The sequence below is a fragment of the Danio aesculapii genome, chromosome 17 (genome assembly GCF_903798145.1).
Source record: "Danio aesculapii chromosome 17, fDanAes4.1, whole genome shotgun sequence".
Classification (NCBI taxonomy): Eukaryota; Metazoa; Chordata; class Actinopteri; order Cypriniformes; family Danionidae; genus Danio; species Danio aesculapii.
Genome location: NC_079451.1, coordinates 35,848,254 through 35,867,393, shown reverse-complemented (window position 1 = coordinate 35,867,393; position 19,140 = coordinate 35,848,254). Strand labels below are relative to the sequence as shown.

At 34.4% G+C, this 19,140-nt stretch overlaps 1 protein-coding gene across 11 annotated transcripts in view; it reads right to left on the bottom strand.

Moving 5' to 3' along the window:
• The window catches only part of nrxn3a (neurexin 3a), a 584,854-nt gene that overhangs the window by 71,961 nt on the left and 493,753 nt on the right, over nt 1–19,140 (bottom strand). For all 11 annotated transcript variants that reach the window (XR_008839269.1, XR_008839270.1, XM_056477510.1 and 8 more), the window contains one exon: nt 18,868–19,039. Coding sequence is in view for 9 of the 11 variants with exons in the window: in XM_056477510.1 (XP_056333485.1) it covers nt 18,868–19,039 (172 nt within the window). In the remaining 2 variants the exon portion in view is untranslated. The remainder of the gene's footprint in view (nt 1–18,867; nt 19,040–19,140) is intronic.

Genomic DNA, 19,140 nt, shown 5'->3' with positions numbered 1-19,140 from the left:
TTCCTTACTTTACTTGTTACTTAGACAAGTAATATTATTATTATTTAACTTGCGTTACTTGTAATGTGTGACCCCAACACTGGTATTTATTTTTATTTATTTATTTATTTTTTGTCTAACAGCAGTAAAAATCCAAAATGAACCTGAATTCTATTCGCATAGTGAATATCTGTAACTTTCCAAAGTTCACCCTTACATTATGGAAGTAAAAAAGTTTTGTGCCCGAAATTGAATTCAACCACAAAAATGTATTTCAGACATCATTTCAAAACGAAAAAAGATGAAGTCTGTGGTTTACTGCATGAAAACTCAAGTAACTGTGATTGAAGAGCTAAATATGTCACACCGTTTACACACTTTTAACTTTCACAAGGAGACATTTTAAAACAGAAAACACTTGAGTAGTTGCCTCGGCCTCTAATTCTCACTCTCAGTTTTTTTCTGTCCTCTCCCTGAACACTCTTCTTACACTTGGCTTGTGTCTCAATCGAAAGAGTCTTCCTGCACATTATCTCGCTCCAAACACATCCCCAAATAAGAAATGTGACTCGCTGAGTATCTGAGGAGACAATGACAGTGGGAGCATTTACTCCAGCATCCTTGGTGGTTTCATTTAATCGTAGGATTAGAAAGACAGCTCATATTGAAAGCTTATCTCTTCCCCCCTCTGGAGAGATTTATAAGGGCAACAGATTTTGTTTTTGATACGAGTAATTGTATTTGGCTCATAGGACACACAAGTATCTGTTTCGCACATACGAACACCATCTTGAATCTTTTTTTTTCTGATAAAAGGTGGCTTCCTTTGTCAAAAATGCAATCTCGCCCTTTTTGTTTTGAGAGATAATTGTCTTCTCGCGTTGCAGTCGAGCCACCCGGCTCCATCTCAAAAACACTATGGTTTCTTATCGGGAAATGTGTGCTGATTTCTGCTATAGGAGTCCATCAGATTACAGGAGATGGTTGGGGCTTTGTAGATCTCACATTGCTTTTGATATGTTTCATTTTAAAGGGATCATTCACTAACATTTGTTAATTTCATTGACACTCTCAGGCCATCAAAACTGTGACTTTTGGTCATCTACTGAATTCAGAGGAACAGTTAAGAAGGTTTTTAGCTGCAATTGTGATCCTACGTGATAAATGAAATGCAAGTTAAGAGGAATACATTATGAATAAACCTGGATCTCATGATGTTAAGTGAAAGATTCTTCAAAAACACTGTATAGATATTTATTAATTTGTTTATTTTTTTAAAAAGTGATTTTTTATGTTTGTTTGTTTGTTTTAAACCCATCATCCAGGTGTTTGTCTCTCTAAATGTGAACTGAGATTTCAGTCATTACAGTACCATTAAGACTACACAATAACCCCAGCTATTGTATATTGGATATTACAAGCACCAGTAAATCCAAATGCAGATCTTACTGTTGGAAGAACATTTTGAAATGACTTTAGACCATTTATACTTAAGAAGCAGAGATGAGCACAGTGACTGTAATTATGATTAAATTAAAGATAATTTGACTATAATTTCAGTGATGCTAAAAAGTGGTATAGAATTAAAATGTGGATACACCAAGGCATAGCTGAGCAATAAGAGTTAAGTACATGGAAATTACCTACAGTGAGCGAGTGTAAAATCCTGGTCAAAAACAGGCCAATCGGAACAAAAGACAGACTCTGATGATCCACATAGGGTCATTAATGTGCACAGACCAGGCAGTCTTTGATTGGCAAAAAGGTTTCCTAGAAAGATTGCACAATTAAACAATGGCAATGTTTTTCCTATTTTTACATTTACCTAAGCTTCTATCATACTTACTTTGGTAACACTTTATTTTAAGGCACAATTCATGTTATTAACAAAACACTAACTTAGACTATGGCTCAATTAACTGCTTATTAAATGCTCATTAATATTTAGTAAGGTAGTAGCTGGGTTTAGATTTTGGCTAAGATTAGTGATGTACAGTATGATCATACTTTATAACTTAATACTTAATACTAATAAACTGTTATGCCCAATCCCAATTCTTCCCCTTGGCCCTTTCACTTATCTCTACCCCTCGTTTTGTGTGTTTACATAAAGGGGTAAGGGTGTCCCAATTCTCTTTAGCTTGGAGGTGTAGTGGTAAGGGGAAGGGCTAGATAGCCCTCGAAATTTTTCAGGACCATGCTTGAAACCAAGGGGTATGAAAATTTCCCAGAAAACACCATCTACAATGGCAGCATGGCAGCACATAAAAGTCAGAAGATGCACAAATTAAAATCGCTTGTCATTATTATGAATTTTTATGACAAACAAGCTCGTTTTAATACATTCATAACCACGTTCATGTTTTACCGTCATGCTTAAAAAAAAAGTGTGCAGGTGTTGTAGTGCTATCCCATTTCTTAGGGGTAAAATTTTAAGCCCTTCCACTTCACACTCTGTTTGAATGGCCAAGGGGTAGGGAAAGGGGTAGAGGTAAAAAAAGGCCTTAATTAGGCCTTAATATCTTAATAATTAGACAGGTAATAAGCCTGTCCTTCATAGCGTGAATCGTGACTTAAAATAAAGTATTATTTTTTTGTAGGTATGTGGAGCTCTTATTTTGAAAACAAGACCGACATTATAGAGCTTTCAGGTAATGCAATCAGGCATGAAGTATTTCATCTCACCACAGCTCGTCATCAGAGAGCAAAATTTGGGAAAGATGAATTATACATTTATTCAGTGCCCTCCACTAGCTGATGAGCATCAGAGCAGAGCTCATTAATATTCATGACTCTTACAAATATATATTTTTTCATTCTTGTGGTAATTCATGTGGTTATAAACAAACATATAAAAGCATTTTAGCAGAATTTTTTGCACTCACCTAAGCCACATGCCTACTATGCATGCCCGTATCCAGCCATATCCTCAAAACGTGGACCTTTTTGCAGTTACATGCCTCATTTTCTATTTAATTATGAGATTTAAATACTGCATTTTAGTGACATTTTAAGCTGGATTAGCTTGTCAGATGGTCATCATAACCAAACTTTTTGATGAACAATAATATTTCCAATAAAGAAATACTTATTTTTAAAATAATAATTTATCACATCATTTATCATTAGAAAAAAAAATCAGTTAAAGTCTGTGGCCTACAGTCATTTATTATGCAAATAACAAACTAGCCTGCATTCATTAAATTTTCCTCAGAATTTGTCCATTTGAATAATAAAAAAATTCAAACATAATAATAATAATAATAATAATAATAATAATAATAATAATAATAATAATAATAATAATAATAATAATAATAATAATAATAATAATAATAATAATGTAAAGCTTCAAAATTTTTCTCATCACCTCTCTTGTAAAAAATACATACCGGTATATAAATTCATGGATAACAACAATAGCAAATTTAGTGTTCAAATTAATTTTAATATGGGCCATTTTAGATGCTGTACACCTTTTATTGGTCTTTTTTTTTGGGGGGGGGGGGGGGGGGGGGGGGTTTCAACAATAAGGTCCAAGATTTAGAATAAACGCTACTTGTAAAAGTAGAGTTTTCTCTATTTAAGAACAATACAGTAGCAAAAGAGGACTTCACTTACATCTGATTGTATGTTGTCTTGCACAGCTGGATGTTGGACTTATGAAAAATAATTGTTTGCATTGAACAAAACTGATTAGCTAAAGACACAACAGCCAACAGAAGATTCCGCTTGGTCTTAAAGCCTTTTGATTGATTATTTTCAGTATTTAAGCAGTGAAAATAGGAAAAATGAGCTCTTTGACAATGAGGGGTGGGTTTTCTGAACCTCCTTTAGCTACAGGCCTGCTATGTAGAAGAGAGAACAATTCAGTATATTGAATCAATGCACTCTATGGCATCCTTAAAATATACCTTCAAAACAATTCTCGAGACTTCAATGTATAATTTCATTAAAACATTAATTGTATTGAATTTCTATGATGTCTCAAAGTACCTGCAGCCATTTTATGAATCACCAACAACCCCAGTTTCAGCTAGAAATTAAGCTAAAATTATTCTGAAGTAAATTAACAGCAACATTTATTTTTTAAGTGAACTGTTTCTTTAGCAGGAAAACTTCCAAACTGCCCTCTGGTCAGACATGTTTAAAGCAGGAAAAAAGAAAAACACACATTTCAGGTCATCTTCTGTGAGTCATCCCAAAAGAAAAGAGAACTCATTCATATTAAACAGCACTGCCCGAATAAAAGCAATCTCTCTAAAACAACATAATGGACACAAGTAAAGGCAGACGGAGCAGGTGGGGCTCTTCTACTGCAATTTACTGCATCACGAATAAGCCTGACTAGCATCAAAACTAAGTCACAAGAGAGGAAAAAAACTGCATTATGCTTCAACGAGAGAAAGGGTGCACAACCTTTACAGAGAGGTTACAAAAACACCCGGGGACATGGGGTCAAAAACATCACGCACGACATGCAGATATTAGCATCAAGGTGGCGCGACATGTTCTGTGTGCTTGCAGAACATGCTGATTTAGAAGTCATTGAAGTGAAATGGTGTTTCTGAAGTGGAGCTCGATGGTACCCTAAAGCATCATTTGTGAGGCTGGATCAGCAGCTGCAGGGATGACACAGCATGGGGTAAACACATATGATTACACCTCTGAGCTCAATCCAATCCGTCTCTGCACAATCACAGATAATAGGGTGCTGTACCTGCCTTTTAAGATGAAAAAATACATCTAATGGCTCCACACTTAACATATTCAAAAAGATTGGCATGGAATTGATCATGCTTTTTTAAGATGTATAAAAGCAGGGAACATGTTGTATATCATTAAATCGCATTGATGGATTTGCTCTTCAGTGTTTGAACTTTCAGCAGTAAAATTTAAACCACAATGAACTGAATTAAACTGAACTTCAACTCTAAAATCTGGACTTTACTAGATCTTCAGGGTTAAGCTGTTTTGACGCAATCTACATTGTAAAAATCGCTATAAATAAACATGAATTCAATTGAATTAAATTGAATATATACTGTAAGTCAAAAATGAAAATGTTTTTGAGGCATCATGGCATACTGTATTTGGCCCGCAGGCCAAAGTTGGCCCATGGTAACCTTTGATTTGGCCCGCCATCCCTTCTGATAAGAGAGGGAGAATGATGGATATTGTTTCAAGATTTTCAATTCAAATTGAATGTAACCCTTTGTTTGTTTTATTGTTAAAAGCTTATTGAAATTAAAATTTACAATTAAATCATGTTAATTAATCAGATTTTGTTTAAATGTACATACTGTCCGCTGACAATGCAGAGCAAATCAAGGCAAAGGCAGAGTCTGCTTGAGTACTGTATTGAGCATTGAACTCCACTGTGTTATAAATGTAATTGTTTATGTTTTTATTGCAATAAAATCATTTAAAAAGTTATACTGCATTAGTTAATACAATTTAATATAATTTTTTCTATCTGTTTTAAAATTCATTCATTTTCAACTGCTTTTCCGGGGCCGGGTCGCGAGGGCAGCAGTCTTAGGAGCGAACCCCAGACTTCCCTCTCCACAGACACTCCCTCCAGCTCCTCCGGGGGAATCCCGAGGCGTTTCCAGGCCAGCCGAGAGACATATTCCCTCTAGCGTGTCCTGGGTCTTCCCCGAGGCCTCCTCCTGGAGGGACATGCCTGGAACACCTCCCTAGGTAGGCATTCAGTAGGCATCCAAAACAGATGCACGAGCCACCTCAGCTGACTTCTCTCGATGTGGAGGAGCAGTGGCTCTACTCCGGCTCCTCCCGGGTGAAAGAGACAAAGTCCCAAGATACTTGAACTCCTCCAGCTGGGTTAAGGACTTTCCTCCAACCTGGAGATGGCAAACCATCTTTTTCCGGTGGAGCACCATGGCCTCAGACTTGAAATATTTAAAAATATTATTAAATAAATTATCCATGCCAACTTTAATGTAATATAGTTTGGTATATTTACATTCGGCCCACAGCTCTTAAATATATTTTTGGCTCTTCATACAAAAAATTCAGCCACCCCTGATTTAGAGCAAGAACAATTTGATGACAGTACAAAAAAAAACTATACTGAAGGATCAGAGTGCAATCCCAAAACACTAATGAATTGACATTTTAAATGTGCCACTGTCCTTCAAACAATTTTTTATCATTTAAAAATAGCAATTTGTAATCTGATAAGATATATTTCATTACAGGTTAGTAGAGTAGGAGTAGAGTAGTTAGAATAGGAATGTCATTTAATTTTGTCATACATTTTTGTGACACTGAATAATATTTTTCATCCATATCATGGTATTTCATTTTTATTTAAAAGTTTTTAGTTATTATTAATATTTACTGTTATTTTTATTATGACTATTCATCCATGATATAAATCAGTTTAATACTTTTTTTAATCAAACATTCTATGGTTATGGCAGTTTAAGTAAATAACAGCAAATGAAAAAGTGCAAAAATGTGTTTCAGTACATCTGCAAATGTCCATTTTGGATTTCATACTATTTTAGTAAATTGGAAATTTTCATTCATTTAATTTTCCTTCGGCTTAGTCTCTATTTCAGAGGTCACCACAGCGCAATGAACTGCCAACCTATTCTAGCCTTTTTTTTTTTTTGCAGCGGATGCCCTTCCAGCCGCATCCCAGTACTGGGAAACAGCCATACACACTCATTCACACACACACACACACACACTCATACACTACAGACAATTTAGCTTACCCAATTCACCAATACCGCATGTCTTTGGACTGTGGGGGAAACCAGAGCACCAGGAGGAAACCCAAGTGAACACGGGGAGAACATGCAAACTCTACACAGAAATGCCAACTGGTCCAGCCGGGACTCGAACCAGCGACCTTCTTGCTATGAGGCGACAGTGCTAACCACTGAGAGACCGTGCCACCCAAATTGCTATTTTTTAAAATGTTTTGCACAATTAATATAACATCACCACTTTTTTCCACAAAAGTCTACCTGTCGTTTGAGTTCCTGTGTTCCTTGTTGTTTCTACATTGCACTTTCAGTGATCCAGTCATAAGTGGACAGCTGAGACACCTTTTCCACCTGGTATTACATGCGTTGAAATGCATCTCTTGTGACCACTTGTGTCTAAATTTTGTTAAGATCCTTCTGTTCTATTTCGTCATGCTCTACATCTCATTCTCAGAAGTGCTTTTGGGTGCACTTTCTCTTGTCACGTCTCATTATAATCACATGTTCAGTCAGTAGATAGAAAGCATTTGTGTGTGTGTGTGTGTGTGTGTGTGTGTGTGTGTGTGTGTGTGTGTGTGTGTGTGTGTGTGTGTGTGTGTGAACACATTCAACCACATAAGCATTTACACACTGAAAGCAATCCAGCATTTTCAAATTCTTCTGGAAGTGGTCAGGTGTGGTTCAAAATGGTTTAGGATTTGGCCATTTACATCTATTTTGTAGGGATAGTTCAGCTAATAATGGAAGATTTGTGATCATTTACACACGATCCACTTGCTCCAAACCTGTATCAGTATTGTTCCTTTGATTCAAACAAAATAAGACTTTGTGAAGAATTTTGAAACCCAGTAGCCAATTAACTGCCACAGTAAAAATGGTAACACTTGACAAAAACGTTGTATTAGTTAAGTGAAGAATAAAGTGCATAAAGGCAGAATTGTTGCAGAATAAAGCTCAGGGTTATTGGCACCCCGACACAAAATGAAGACAAAGTTCTTTATTTTGCAAAACCAGTTGTCTTGATGGACTGTATACCTTCTATTTTACAGCTACTTGCCACAAAATGTAACAATTAGACACAAAACATTGTTTTGAGCCTGAATAGTTTCTTAATTTTTTGATTAAAGGCAAAACTGACAGAAACAAAAACTGCTGAATGGAGCATACACTAACCTACACGTTTTTTTAGTTACAAAATGGGGCCAAAGACAGTCAAAAATATTCCTGTGGTAAAAGACAAGCATATATATGAATGTGAACATATTCCGTGATGGTTATGTATTTACTAGCATGAACAATCAATACATTTATTATGGCATTTATTCATTGTTCATCGCTGTTTGTAATTGTTCATCATTAGTTTAAGTTACTTCACAGTGCATTGAGTAATGTTAGCAAGCACGAATTTGGATTTGAATAATGCATTAGGAAATGTACAAGTATTGCTCATTATTAGTTCATGTGGTCACACTTTATTTTGATGGTCCGTTTGTTGAATAAAAGTTGCATTGCATCTACATGGCAACTAATTCTTGTTAGATTACAAATAGACAGCTGGGTAAGGGTTGGGGTGTGTTAGGGTTAGTGTAAGTTGACATGTACTTGCAAAGTTTCTTATCGTCAGTTAAATGTCTGTTGAAGGAGCAGTATCAACAGATTTTAGGCAGACAGTCTACTAATAGTCAAATGGACCATCAAAATAAAGTGTTAACTTTCATGTTAGTAAATGCAATAATTAAAACTAACTAATGAAACCTAAGTGTAAAGTGTGGCAGTAAGTACAAAAAACAACAACAAAAAAGTATATGGATGTCAATGGCTACTGGTTTCCAATATTCTTCAAAGTATCTTATTTTGTAAAATCCAACAAAAAGTGCTCTTTGGATAAGAGAAAAGTGAAAAAGTTATTAAAAGTAAAAAATAAATAAATAAAAAACATTTAAAAACCTTTATTTACATTTATTAATAAAATAAATTTACTTTCGAATGTCTTAAACATACACATCAAAATAAAGTAAAAGTAAAATTGACTCAGTTTAGATAGTATTTGGTCCCTCTCTAAACTGAGTTAAAGTTACTCACGTTAATGAGACAATGAATTACTATATAGGTGACGATTGAGCACTGATGAACACCTGCTGTTAATAAACAGAAACACAGTAGAGAAACACAAATTTACAACTGACTTCAGTCACAGCCTTAGATGAAATCAGCTGAAATATAATACATTGAATCTCTCAAAATCTCAGCAGACGATTATTAAACAACTCCACAAACAGCATACCTATTATCAACCTGCTTGCTCTTATTTAAACACAGACCAAATAGGGTAAATTTCACTCAGAGGATTTTGCTGTGTATGATTTCATTGTTCATCTTATTTTGTGTTCTACAGAAAAAAAGAAACTCATAAAAGTTTGGAACTGTTTGAGGATGATAAAAATGCAAATACATTTTCAGCTTTTTTGGTGGGGGGGGGGTGTCTTCCATCTACCAATGACAAAATGACATCTTCATTTCAGGCCCATTTCAAGGCCAAAGCAGTTAGCTGACCAAAATAAGATTGTGATTTGTGCATTTAAACGAATCCATCATCATTCTTTCAATTCAAACAGTCCTTTCTATGCAAATGAAGCTCTTTTTACAATGCGCCTGCTTAATAGGAGGTCAACACGGTCTTTTTAGTAGTGTAAATCAAGAGCATCCTGGTGAATGAAGTGTACCCAGACTAACAGTTTTCAGCAGGGTTTCCGACATGAGATGGGAAATGAGAGAACTGAATATCTCCACCAGCCTCGCTGATGGCACAAAAATGATACGGTGATTTGACTGAAGTATGGCGGTCTGAACCACTGTCAGAGCTGCAGCAGAATAGCAGCAGCCACCGCAAATAATCATCTGCCATTTTCCCCGCTGTCATTCGCTATTACCCAGCCTGGGTCCTGGAACTGGCAAAGCAGCCACAGGGACATCAAAAAGCCTCCGCACAACCATCAAGGAAGACTCATCATCTTCTTCTTTACAAAAATGTGGATGCGGACACACACCGTCGAGCCATCGTATTGCATACGCATGTGTCAGAAATGATATAACTTCCTGTGCGTGTTCCTTGTGGTAACCCTTGTCCCACGAATGTGGTTGCTTTTGAACGCAGCATCTGATTGACACACTCTGACATCTCCTGCCAAACTGCAGGCCTGTGTGGGACAGTTCAGGGCTGCAGACACCGTGATAAAGATTTATGCTGATTCCACATGCTTTTGCTGTTTTTAAGTTTTCCTTGTCTCTACCCTGCAGGTTATCTACTTTTATCTTTGAGTTCCCTTAATCACTATAAGGTGAAACTAGTGACACTGTTAAAAAATTCCTCTATATAGATTTAAATATGTTATCAATCATTGCTAATAGCATTGGAGCATTGACACTGTAAAGTATTGAATATAATATAATATAATATAATATAATATAATATAATATAATATAATATAATATAATATAATATAATATAATATAATATAATATAATATAATATAATATGAATACAATTATGAAGAAATGCTGAGATATTATAAAAGGTTTCAACATGAACCAAAGCAAACCTGAATTCTCTAACTCAAACTCTCTGAAGCACCAGGAGTTAGTTTCCAAAGTTTCACTTATGTTTATCTTTAGAACTTTTGGACCAAATGAGCTACAATAAAAATTCTTCTTTCCACTGAATCCTTGGCTCAAGCCGATTCAAACATACCATATGACGTCATTGTCAGACCATGATGACTAAGTGCTGTTAAATTTTTGTCCATAGGCGAAACGGTTTTTGTTTATGGCACCGACACGTGTGCTGAAATGTGATCATTCTGCCTCTGGACTGCTTTGCTCATTTTAGCTCTGAACTGCTTGGCCCCTTAATTGCTGCTTGCAGCTATATTTTTTATTGTTATTATTATTAATTATTAATTATTAATTATTAATTATTATTATTATTATTATTATTATTATTATTATTATTATTATTATTATCACAACGACTACTATATTTACTATATTTATTATTATTATTATTATTATTATTATTATTATTATTATTATTATCACAACGACTACTATATTTACTATATTTATTATTATTATTATTATTATTATTATTATTATTATTATTATTATTATTGTTATTATTATTATTGTTTTTCATTACATTTATGTAGTACTTTTTGGGCACTCAAGGAATTTACAGCTTGGGTGGTTATTATTATTATTATGACTATGATGATTATTATTGTTGTTTTTTTACTACTAATACTACCACTACTACTAATAATAATAATAATAATAACAACTATAAAGATGAAAGGTTTTATAATAATAATAATAATAATAATATTAATAAAAACAACAACAACAACAACAACAACATTATAAAAAACAAATTATTATTATTATTATTATTATTATTATTAGTAGTAGTAGTAGTAGTAGTAGTAGTAGTAGTATTATTATTATTATTATTATTATTATTATTATTATTATTATTATTATTATTATCATTATGGCTATGATTATTATTGTTGTTATTGATGTTGTTGTTGTTGTTGTTATTGATGTTGTTGTTGCCAATAATAATAACATTATTAATAATAATAATCATAATAATAATAATAATTTCATTAACAATATTAATGATTATTAAATGATCAGTATTAACTTTATTACAGATTATTCTTGCTATATCATTAAAGCATTTTTAAAGAGAATAAAATACTTTTAAATATAAAATATTCAATACAGACTAATACCAACACATATTTTTTTCCACTGGACAAGAACTGTTGTGGTGTCCTCTAAATTTATAACGTAAAAAAAAAAAGGGATCTGCATTGATCAAAGACCACAAAGACAAAAACAGCAGTACAGTCATGCTTAAAGCCTCATCTTACCTGAGGCAGACTAGCAAAGCTGGAATCCGAGGACTAAACTACAAATCTCTTTTTATATCCACCCAAGCTTCTAGAGAAGTTTGCTGCGTGAGAAATGAGACTCAGTAGAGGAATTAATCATTCTTATATGTACTACCCTTTAAAACACCTTCTAAACTCAAAACATAAATCTTTTATATTTCAAAAGTCAGTGTTGACATAACATCAGTAAGGAACATCTGCTGGAAGTCCGATTCAACCATCTGTATTTCAATCATATTTCCTAAAGGGTTAAAAAAAAAGAAGATCCTGAGCAATACCATCCAGTTTCCTGTGTCTGAATGTGGTTAGCATATCAGTGACAATGTGAGATAATTCTTCACAAGACTTAGTATCTGCGCTTTTCTAAATATAACATTTTACAGCTTGCAGTTTTTCCGTCCACGGTACAGCTCCTTGAAAAGAAGTTGCTTATCTGGCTCTTGCAGTGAGTTAGAAAACTACATTTCCACTCTATAAGTCCATTATATGGTAAAGTGAAGAAAAGATTGTGCTGATTTTTCGACTCTAGATTGCAAGCTACAGCCTAAATAATACAGGACGTTGAATCCCCCTCCCCACCTCAGCATTTTATGGAAAAATCCTGGCAAATCCAGCCTACTTCCAGCTATAGTGAGTAATACTAGCCGAGAACATCTTATGCTTACTCGTATTTGTTAGCCGTTACCGGAGGCTGTGCAAATTGTATTAGTACATGCGGCGGCACTTGGCTCGGTATCTCTAAACAAGTAAGGTGAATACAGACAAGCGCAGCACAATTTATTCTCCAAACGACGGCTGCCGTAAAGTTGTCTGAGCATTCTGCACATGGCCTCGGGTTACGTTGTAATGACAGTCATAAGCTTTGGGTGACCGTGCTTGTGGCCCTGTAGACATCTCTGCTTGACCTCCCGGGCCCCGTGGGAGATAAACAGGCTGTGTGCTTGAAAGACGCAATGAGCTAACTTGCCCTTGCTATTTGTATGTGCTTAGCACAGCAAGGTATGGTATAATAACTTGGCGAAAAGCAGAGCTCTGGCGCAACTATTAGGCATTAGTTCTCTGACGCATTAAGAAAATAAAGCACAGATGTTCAGCACGGTTCAATGCTCTCCACGGGTCTTTAAGAACCTGCTTCATTTAGCTTCTAAATTAAATAAAGCATAGCATGGCAGCGCCCCAAAAACCTCACAATATCACTCGATCGATTCATCAACGATCGAATTGAGAAATCAAACATTACGTGGAAATGGGCGCCAAAGCAAAGAGCAGCCTGCCATGAGGGGACATCTGTCTTCCAGCCTAATCATATTCTATTCGCAGGTGGCCATCTGAATATATAAATATTTTATTATCATGTTTGAAACTTTTGGCAGAGAAAGTAAATTCTGCTGACATTTATATAGAAGTGTTATACCAGCGTGCCACCTATAAATCTCAGTGATGTATTTTTCTTGTGCGAGTCTGCTGCAAATGCCCATGTTGGCAGAAATGAAACTTTAGACCTAAAACGGGCAGGCTGTGACTTCTGCATAATGTGACCATATGAACAGAAAGGCGACGCGCTGCTGCTGCTGCATGTATTTTTCATGCTTAATATCATTCGCACAAATGGCAGACTGATAAATGGATGCATTAGTCGAGTTGGCCACATAAAATGGGTTTATTCAGTGCTGACAGGAACACAAACTGATGCCCTTAGATGTTTGAATAGAAAAAAATATATGGACATGCTGGGTTTTTTTTTTGCTTTGTTTTTCTTGACCTTTGCTCACTTTGTTTATGTTTTTTATGTTTAAAGATATGTTTTTGGTTACTGGTAAACATGTTTTTTTAAACAATATAAAAATATAGGAATGACCATCTCAACAGGAATCTTCATTTTGATTATACTCAATAATAAATGCTACTAAAAATGTCCCACACTGGCGTTAGTTTTGGAACTTTTATCATACATTTTCACCATATACAGTTGAAGAGTTCAAGTCAAAATGATTAGCTTTCTTGCTAAATTTTTATCACTTTTCAAATATCCAAGAGCAAGGAAGTTTTGTATTTTAGGAGAGAATATATTTTTTTGAAGTCTTATTAGTTTTAGCTTGGCTGGAATGAATCAGTTTTAAATTGTTTAATAATCTGTCAATATTATTAGCCAATTTGAGAAATGATTATTTTGATTGGCTACAGAGTAAACTAATGTCGACCAGTGACTTGCCTAATTAATCTAATTAAGATTTTTTATTGCAATTTAACCTAAATGCTAGAATCTTGCGAAATAACTGGTAAAATATGATGTATTGTCATCAAGGGAAAGACAAAATAAAAAAAGTATTAGGAATTATCCATTAAAACTATTATGTTTAAAAATATGCTGAAAATGTTCTCTTTGTTAAGCATCACTTGGGAAATAATTGCACAAGAGGGCTAACAATTGGCTGTCACCTGTATGTATTAAAAGAAAAAAATAATACTAATCTTTATCAAAGAACTGCATTATGAAAAAAGTTCAAGCTTACAAGCTGCAGTGAGAATTGAATGAATGGGAAATTAAATAAAATGAAAATGGCATGGGTAAAACTGTCAAACCCAGCAGCTAATATCTGAATTTAAGCAACCGATAAAAATAACAGATACTTTTATAGATTCTTGCTGCAACTCTCTGATTAGTGAAATGCCTTTACAGCATCATGGATAATGTAGTTTCTCAGCAGAGATTTCGCTATTAAATACAGTAGAAGTCAGAATTATTAGCCCCCCTAAATTATTAGCCCCCCAGTTAATTTTTTTCCCCAATTTCTGTTTAGCGGAGAGAGAAAAAATTTCAACACATTTCTAAACATAATAGTTTTAACTCATTTCTATTAATTAATTTATTTGATCTTTTCCATGATGACAGTACATAATATTTGATTAGATATTTTCAAGACACTTCTATACAGCTTAAAGTGACATTTAGAGGCTTAACTAGGTTAATTAGGTTAACAGATATTAAATTAGGTATTAAAATTCAAAGGGGGCAAATAAATCTGATTTAAACTGTAATTATTAAATTGAATTATTGCACAGCTCTTTGGAATATTTGGAAAAACAAAAATCCAAGGTATGTTATTCCCTGATAACAACCTGTAAACCTAATAACAACAGGCTCATCTGGGTACTATGAATCATCTTAATGGTTAGTGAATACATTTATACATACTGTATACAGTCATGTCACTCTGCCATTATTGGCTGTTTAATGCCATATTGTGACTGAGTAACAACAACAATAATAATAATAATAATAATAATAATAATAATAATAATAATAATAATAATAATAATAATAACAGGGGCGAAGCAGTGGCGCAGTAGGTAGTACTGTCGCCTCACAGCAAGGTGGTACAGGTGAACTGGGTATGCTAAATTGTCCACAGTGTATGAGTGTGTGTGGATGTTTCCCAGAGATGGCTTGTGGCTGGAAGGGCATCCGCTGCGTAAAAACGTGCTGGATAAGTTGGTGGTTCATTACGCTGTGGCGACCCCGGATTAATAAAGGGACTAAGAAAATGAATGAATGAATGAATAATAATAATAATAATAATAATAATTATTATTAGTAGTAGTAGTAGTAGTAGTATTATTAGGATTTTGTGTCTAATAGTTTAGTTTAGCAGTTAGTAGTGGCATAATAAGTAAATCCAACTGTTGCAATCTCTAGTGCTTTTGCAATGTCTCCTGACGTAACTATAGTTTACATTAAATTTGATGCATTTAGCAAACACTTTTATCCAAAGTGACTTACACCCATGAACACACCCGAGGAGCAGTTGGAGGTTTGGAGCCTTGCTTAAGAGAATCAATTTAGCTGTTGAATTGAGATGGATATTCCCACCAACTATCAAGTACTAGGACTCGAACCTATGACTTTTGGATCACAGTTCCAACTCTCCAGCCATTAGGCCATGGCTGCCCACTGTTGCACTCTCTTGTGCTTTTGCAATTTCTGCTGAAGTAAATATCACCAACACAGTGTTATTTACAGAAGTTTTTTAACATGGTCAAGGAGCTCTTAAATGGAAATGGTGAGAATGACTGTGAATATAATATAGCATAATAATATAACATATAATATATCTCAATACATTAGAAATATATGAATGCATACTATTTTAGCCTGAACACCAGCAGTTACTTTTACATTTTTGTTTCACCAAATCATCAAAGCACATTTCATCTGGATTCCTTTCGTGAAGCGTAAACCTTCATGAATGCATTCAAACAGCCACAAAAGACCATCTACTCTCTACCTACTGTGATTGCATGGGGAAAGAGACCAAAACAAGGTATTCATTCTTCTCTATTAAATTGTACTATTGTACTTCCCTATTAAATTATACAAATTGCAGCTGCATCAACATCCTTTTCATTAGCTTGCTTTCCTGCTGATTTGTGAGCCACGTTACATGGGTTTGTTCACTGAATAGTCTTGCGTGATGCACTGAGGGGTTTCCATTAAAGTGATGTAGAGTGTAATAACATAAGAGGAAAAGGTTTCGACAAATCGAAACAGAAGTGGACATAAGAGACACATTTTAATGCATGCTAATACCAGGTGGAAGCAATAATCCGTCTCATTTGACCACTTGTGAGCTTACAAGAGATGGGAGTTTGCGTAGTCTAATCTTTCCTTAAGACTGCTATAAAATTGATGAACCTGCATTATAGAAAAGATCTATGGAAACTTATGTGTCAAAGTAATTCACTGTGACTGTGTCCCGTTCCGCGATCTTGTACTAACCTTGAATTTTTTATATAAAGTCATGGCAACCTTAGAGGTTTTAGACATCTCGACCTTCCCCAATTTATTCAATCACACTAAAGTGGAACAAAATGGGAGGATAGAGGAACTGGCTAGAACATGATTTTCCCCCTTAGCTTTGTTGGAAGCAGACATTATTAACTAAGATGAGACGTAATAGAATAAAAGAGAATAAAAAAATGCAAAATGGAAAGAAGTGCTTTTTGTTAAGAGCGCAACTGAGAAGGAAGGAACTGGGTTTCATGGCATAATAGTACGTCATACAGTTTTTAGGTAGTGAATGAGAAAATTTGTTAAGATGTGGTACAATCACAGCAATTGAGAATATTTTTTAAGTGGAGCAACTTTTTCAATGTTGGGGTCTGTAAAATTTTATGTTTTTTTTTTCTTTTTTTTTTTTTAAATACAATCGTATGCTCATCGAGGCTGGATTTATTTAAAAAGTTTCAAATGTAACTTGTTTTCAGCTGTGGATGTTTCAGTGTGACATTTATAATAATACATTATCAATAGTACAGCAGTCTATAATGAACAAAAGATTCTGTTCTAAATAAATGCTGGTTATTTACTTTCTATTCATCAGAAAATTCTCAACAATATACCTCAAAATATTAAGCAGCTGTTAAGCATACTGTTTTCAATATTTATAAGCGATAATAAATCAGATGAATAAAATACATATTTATTTAGCAGCAAAGCAGCATGTTAAAATTATTTCTAAAAGATCATGTACTGTAACACGTATTCAGGGTTTCTGCAGGTTTCACCAAGTCAAATGAAAATTCAGACTTATTTAGGACTAAACTCGAAGGATTTTTTTAATGGCCTACAGAAAAAAATATGTACTTGCCCCATTAAAAAACTAATTCTAATGAGTTATTTATATTAGATATTTTAAATGATCTGTCAAAATAAGCAGACCCTAGCTGTATACACAAACTCTTTAAAAACTAAATGTATGCACAACAGACTTTTATGAAATTAATTATGAATATAATTTGGCTAAAAGTTTTATTGAGATGTATTGTTAGCGATTGGATGTGTGTTGGCGATTAGGTAGCTTTACATTCATTTTCCTTCACCTTAGTCGCTGACTTCAGTGGTTGCCTGAGCAGAATGAACCGCCAACTGTTCCAGCATATGTTTTACATAGCAGATGCCCTTCTAGCCGCAACCCAGTACTGGGAAAGGTTTAAACAAAGGACAATTAAGACTCGTTTAAAATTATTTAACTACAAGACAATGTTTCAGTGAATTTAAAAATTGTTAAGACTCCGCTGACACTCTGATATTCAGCTTTGCCATTATAGATCTATATCAAAAAATATCAAGTACATTAAAAAAAATACAAAACAAATGTTATTATTAATTACTTTCATTATATTTACATAATTATACTATTACTATTTGTATATATAAATATTAATATATTTATATTAGACTATTTATAGAACTTTAAACAAATAAATGCAACCTTTGTGAGCGTAAGACAGCATAATATTAAAACATATATTTTTAAAGAGGACCTGTCATTCAAAAATCACTTTTATAGGGGGTTTAAGCAGAGTTGTGTGAATTTAGCCATTAATTAAATATCATTTTAATTTTTACAATTGTAATAATTAATTATAATTAATGAACTTTTTTTAATAATCACACTTCATAAAAACAGTCTGCAGAAGCACTTTGATTGACATTCTCCCTTTGTACATGTCATCGAAGAAGGAAAGCCCCATTAGTCATGATCTCTTTTTCATTAGCATAAACAGCCCTGAGTGAGAAGCAGCCATTCGCCATTAGATTTTTAGAGACATTACACTCTAGAGACATCAGAGACTTATTTTACATCTTGTACAAAGGGGCATAATACAGTAGGTCTAATGGCTAAATCTTAATAAGTATTTGTGAATCAGATAAAAAGTAAATAAGTAAATCAGGTAAATAGGAGCATAATAGGTAAAGAACAGGTAAACCTTACCACAATTTTGACCAGTAGTGTAAATCCACCAGTATACTTATATACTAATAGGAATTTGCCAGCTTCATGTATTTTGTATTTTTCAATTCATCCACTGTTTTCCAGAAAACCCCACCTAATAGTACGGCAAAAAAATCATTTTGTAGCCATGGAGAAAAAAAAATCTGACCAAACAAATTAAATGAAGTTTAGGGAGGAAAAAAGAGTCTATAAATGTGCTGTTTGCTGCTATTTGTTGTGAGCGAGGCACACACAGGATGTACCTGGAGTAAAGTAAAGTACACTGCACAGTCACTGGGGAGACAAAAGTGACTTTAGAAATGGCTCGAAAGCAGTTGCTGTCCAGTTCTGTGCACTGTCCATACATCTTCTTGAAGTCAGAAGCCAAAGGTTGAAGCGGCGGGTGAGAGGTCTTACCTGAGGGGAAGTGCTCATTGATGGCCCAGTTGTCCACCTGAAGTGTAGCATTGCCCCCATTTCTGGTGAAGCGAACTACATGGTACTTGCCGTCATTTACCGCGGTGCTGCTCTCCTGAACAGTGATATCAGCCGTCCCGATGTTGAATGTGACTCCGATTTTGCCTTGCTCCTGAAATGAAATAGAAAATAATGTCAGCTTTGTTCATATCTAAAGCAATAAAAACAAATACACAAGGTTAATTTGGGTAAACGGAGGGATTTTTTTTTTGC